General features: G+C 33.5%; 1 protein-coding gene across 1 annotated transcript; it reads left to right on the plus strand.

Annotated features, from left to right (window-relative positions):
* The first annotated feature begins 1,700 nt into the window (after positions 1–1,700).
* Positions 1,701–5,101, plus strand: LOC143594991 (thioredoxin-like 1-1, chloroplastic). Its single transcript, XM_077074154.1, has 4 exons — positions 1,701–2,039; positions 3,317–3,496; positions 4,351–4,515; positions 4,596–5,101. The coding sequence occupies exons 1-4, from the start codon at positions 1,830–1,832 to the stop codon at positions 4,881–4,883; spliced, it is 843 nt and encodes a 280-aa protein (XP_076930269.1). The 5' UTR covers positions 1,701–1,829; the 3' UTR covers positions 4,884–5,101.
* Positions 5,102–5,706: the final 605 nt, after the last annotated feature.

The following is a 5,706-nucleotide window of genomic DNA, read 5'->3' on the forward strand; positions in this document are numbered from 1 at the left end:
AAATATCCAATTCTTGTTCTACACAGGGGTAATATCGTAAATTTATAAGCTCCAGCTTGAACATACGTGGAGCCACGTGGGTGACAAAGAGTACATTTACGCGTTTCTTCATCGATCATAATTCAGATCTATTTATTATGGTCATGAATTTGAATATTTTAAATATACATTTTGCCCCCATGAACTTTGATTTTAGTTTAATATACATTTAATGAGTATGCCATTTAGCTTTCAAATAAAAAAAATAAAAATACATACAGGTATTACTTAAATCATACTTTATCTTTTTCTCTTACAATATTTGTAATTTCAATGAAAGAACCATCACATTTAACTCAAATGGTAAGAGGTTGTAAAGTAGGTTTGATTCAGTTATGTTGCTTAACCGTTACAGCACCGAGCTTGTTATGAAAAATTATTTTACCACAACCATAATCGAATAGTTGGTTAATCATATATCAATTTACAGTCAATTATGGGTCGGCTTAGGTCAAGTTAGGTTAATTGTACAATGTAAAATTTTCCTCTTTTTTTTCTAGTTAAAATGGTTCGGTTATGAATTTTTGAAGCTGAAATGTGACGATTTCAAGCTTGTTTATGGTGTTTTAAATTTCAAGTTGGCCTAACAATTTTGACACACCAATCACCATCTCAAAATTAAGTTGATATGGGTCGTTCTTTTTAATTTTGGGTTGATATGGATGGTTATTTCTCATAGAGCGGGTCATAGTGAGTTGATTGAAACCACCCTTTCAAATGAAATGAGTCAAAATTGGTTGATGTTTTTTTTTTCAAACGGGTAAGAAACTTTCAAGCTATATTATAGACGACTACAACATAAATTTAAATATTCAAAGTTGGAAATTAAGGTATAAAATTTGGAAAAAAAACAAGCATTGAAGGTTCAGTTAAAGCCTGTTAACTAAGACACATTAATCATGACAATTTGTTTGATTCTGGTTACTTTTGGTTAATATGTTTCAGTTAACGGTCCGGTTTTTCTTATCTATAAGCAGTGTTGTAAAAATCGTTAGTCGCTAGTCGGGCAGTGGGGTGAGGATTAGCGATTAGTCGAGACTAATGGGATTAATTGGATCGAACTTTAATGTATATTTCAATTTTATATATACATGCACACATTTTTATATGTAATTTTCAGTTTTATACATACATTAACACATTTTGGTCAGAAATTGACTTGAATCTCACCTGAAACCACTGGTTTTTGTTAGAATCTTGCCAGATCGAAACCACTAATTTTGGTCGTAATGTAATCGGAAACCGCTAATTTTAGTCAGAATCTCGCCGGAAACGTTGATTTTGGCCGAATTTGACCATTGTCCGATTAGCCCAAACTTAATCAGTGAAGGGGGACTAGTGATTAATCAGGAATTAGTCGGCGCCTAGTTGGGATTTTCGCAACACTGTACGTAAGTCTATAACTAAATATTCAAGGATTAAAATAGAATTTCATACAAACACAAGGATGCAAACTATAACATCAGCCGACAGAAATTACTGGTACCCAAGTTATCCACCGTTGGATTATGTTATCCTATTCGAGAATGACTAGGATTATTAAACTCCACAAGAAAAATAAAAAATGTAAAAATAAATCCATACACAAAAAATAAGGACAAATTCTCAATTTCTTGAATCACAATATCGAAACTTTTAATATCAACACGTATACAACAAGCACATTACTCAACAAGCAACAATATCAAGTGCACCTTTTGATATAACACCTTTGACTATCACCACAAAATCACATCTTCAATATTTTCATCTTTACAAAGAATCAGAGATTGAATAATAATAATATTATTATGGCTAAGATTTTAAGTAATGGGTATAAGTTTTCTGCATGTAATAATAATAATAATCATGGGTTTGGTTGTAATAAGTTTGATCATTTGGCTCCGGTAATGATAAAGATGCCGGTTAATTCAAGTTTCCGGTCAAAGTCAACGGTCAACGGTGAGTTATTTGGCCGGAGAAGGGTTGGTATCATAGCAGCTGCTGCTTCTGAATCTAAGGTATGTTTTATTTAAGTTATTTTGTTGTTCGTTTGTCTTCTGTCTTGATGTAAATATTATATATTATTGTAATTTATGACATTTAATTTAAAGTTAAGGGTTTCATAGTAAAAAAATTATTATAAACATTGTTTGGGATTGTATTTGAAAAATGTTTATTAGCTTATTAGTGTTTTTAAAAAGTCATTTTAAAAAGTCAAAGTTAAAATGTGTTTTAACAATTCAAAAAAAAATTTATTTTAGCTTTTTGAAATGTTTAAAAGACAGTTTTTTAAAAGCACTAAATCCTGGTTTTTCAAAATGAAAAGTAAATAAGTCAATAAGAATTTTTCAAACTCAATCTCAAACATGCTCTTAAAGTGAATTAGTAAGCATTTATGGTTTATAATTGGGGTGTAAACTAGCCGAGATGCATGTGATGCATGTGAGGTGATTGAGATCGGCTAGTTAAAAACTTGAGTTGGGCCTAGCTTAAATGAGCCCAAACCTATCCTTCAAAATAAGGAAAATAGTTCTAGGTGACTCGCCAATCTAAATGAGCCTATTATTTATCTAAATTTTGTTTAATATACTAAATATATGCATAAATAAATAGTTGTTATAAAATAAGTAACTAATGTTATATGTAAAAGTTAAAAATAGTTATATGTAAAAAAGTAACTAAAATATATTAAGTAGGTATAAATATTAAAATAATTATTTAATGTAAAAGTTAAAAATAGTGTTATATGTAAAAAAAGTAAATAAAATATATTAAGTAGGTATATATATTAGTAAAGTAATTAATAAATAATAAGCGAGTCGAGCCCGAGTGGTGCTCCAGCTTGAAATACTACTTACAACTCACGAGAGCTCAAGTGTTAAAAATAGAGCTCGATACGAGCCGGACACGAGCTTGAAAATCTACTCGCTTGAGATGAGCTGGGCTAATCAATATAAATTATTTGTTTTTCACCAAAAACATGTGAACTTGTGTTACAAAATACTGAAATATGTATTTACTGTTTTACTTTTACCATGTTTATATAACCAAAAAAAGAAGAAACTTGTATGATATGCTATTCTTTCTTGTTGTTGTTTAGTTAAAATAATTTGATTCATTTTCTTGTTTTTACATTTTGCAGTTCTTGAAAAATACATAATAATAATAATAATAATAATAATAATAATAATAATAATAATAATAATATAACCAAACTAACCATGCAAATGTTGTGTTTTTAACTTATTTTTTGCAATTATTAGCGATTAAATATGTTTAAATTTGGATTTACCAGATGGGTATAATTAGCATTGGCAAATCATTAAAATGGTGGGAAAAAGGACTTCAACCAAACATGAAGGAAATAACAGGTGCAGAAGATCTTGTTGAATCACTTCTAAAAGCCGGTGATAAACTAGTAGTTGTCGATTTTTTTTCGCCTGGTTGCGGTGGCTGCAGAGCTCTTCACCCTAAGGTTTGTCACAAGTTCAAATCATTTTGTTCGTCATCTTTCGTTACCAGTGGCGGAACTTGAACTGTTAAATAGGAGGGGCCGAAAATATTAAAAACTAATATTAAGTTATAACACATAAAATAAAGAGTAAACTGTGGTTTTCGTCCTGTGGTTTATCCAAATCTGCGTTTTTAGTCCAATAGTTTCAAATTTGCGATTTCCATCCCCGTGGTTTCACTTCACCTGCAATTAAACCCGAATTTTATTAACCCCGTTAAGTCTGGCCGTTAAACCCATCGGCCTACCCTTCACGTGAGGGGCAGTTTTGTCATTTTTTCCCAACTACACCCCAGTCCCTCACGTGAGGGGGGGGGGAGCGGCTTGCGAATTACGACTGGGGTTTATTTGGGGAGAAAAAGGACAAAAATGCCCCTCACGTGAGAGGCACGCTAATGGATTTAACGACCAGGCTTAACGGGGTTGATGAATCGGGTTTAATTGCAAGTGAGATGAAACCATAGGGACGAAAATCGCAAATTTGAAACTATTGAACTAAAACCGTAAATTTAGATAAACCACAGGGACGAAAACCGCAGTACACTCTAAAATAAACCAATATTTTTCATCAAATAAAAATCATAAATCCTAAAAAAATATCTTTTAGTTGGTTTGGTATGAGCTATCAAAACTCATATATTACAACTTCTAAGCCCAAAAATACTATTGGAAGTATATGTGATATATTTATCGAAAATATATGGGCTAGCCGAAAACCGGGGGGGGGGGGGGGGGGGGCGGGGAGCCCTTCTCGCTCCTTAAAAGTTCCGTCCATGTTTGCAACACATTTTTCTTATTATTATTCTTTGGTTTTACAGTTATGTCAGTTAGCAGAGATGAATCCAGATGTACAGTTTTTGCAAGTGAATTATGAAGAGCATAAATCCATGTGTTATAGCCTCGGTGTCCATGTACTTCCGTTCTTTCGGTTTTATCGAGGGGCCGAGGGTCGGCTTTGTAGCTTTAGCTGCACCAATGCTACGGTCCGTCTCCGTTTTATTACCATTTATTCATTTTAAACTTTTAGTAACGATTACAAATTTATAATTTATAAACTATACAGATTAAGAAGTTTAAAGACGCGTTAGCGAAACACAAGCCCGAACGATGTAGTTTAGGCCCGACAAAAGGTTTGGAGGAGAAAGAGTTGGTGGCACTCGGGGCTAACCGGGATCTTTCCTTTGTGTATGATCCAAAACCCGAGCACCCGCAAAAGGAAGTTGCGCCTCCACCGTTGGCACCAGTGCCAACGGTTGCAGAGGTAGGTTCAGGCTTGGGAACTGGGTCGCCGAGCCTGCCTCTGCCTTTGCCTATTCCGTTGAAGTCAACATTGGTGGCTTCCGGGAGGTGAGTTTGGTGTATGCTTAATGTTTGGCGTTTAATTTGTATTATGTTGCGGATGTGTAAATAGTACGAAGGTGTAGCCGCAAGCGTGTGTGTGTGTTCGTCTGTTCGCCCATTTTTTTTTGTGGCGTTTAGAAGTTTAAATTTCGTGTTTAATATGTGTATTGAGTATATGAAACAATGTGGCATTGTTTCATTTTTAAGTTAAGTTTTGTTTGGTTTTCACTTAAAACATAGCGCGGATTGGTTTAGTTCAGTTAATCGGTTTCGTTGACGTATGTAACCAAAAATCCGACTTGGTATGGTTAATCTGGGACTATAACCAACTCGAGACCGCATGGTTTAAGAAAAAAGAATATTCGGTTCGGTTATAGGTCCCAATTCATTTGTGTGTGGGGGGGGGGGGGGGGGGGTTTCTTTGTTCGGTTGAGTAAATGCCAAAAACTTTTATGTTTTGTGACAGCGATAATGAATGTATGAAATCGCCTTTTACCATTGGGTTATCCCGAATACTCGGATTCAATGGTTATCCCGAATACTCGGATTCTTATTCGTTCGTTGGTCGTTAAAAAGATTATGTTACGAAACATTATGTATTTTATTGTGTTATGAAAGGTTTATGACTTATATAACATCAAATTACTTGGTACACTATATATAAATAAAATACACAACTTAGAATTGTACTTGTATGAAGTACTACTAAATTTCATATTTAATCAAAACAAGTCATTAGTAAACAATGTTTTAGTTGAAGTTAAAAGGGTTACAGCTCATTTTTTTATAACAGTTTTTATTGAACCAAAACTAGCAAAAACTAGCAAAGAAAA

The sequence above is a fragment of the Bidens hawaiensis genome, unplaced genomic scaffold, assembly GCF_021521415.1.
Source record: "Bidens hawaiensis isolate Kalapana, Puna unplaced genomic scaffold, B.hawaiensis_p1.1 tig00044496_1, whole genome shotgun sequence".
Lineage (NCBI taxonomy): Eukaryota > Viridiplantae > Streptophyta > Magnoliopsida > Asterales > Asteraceae > Bidens > Bidens hawaiensis.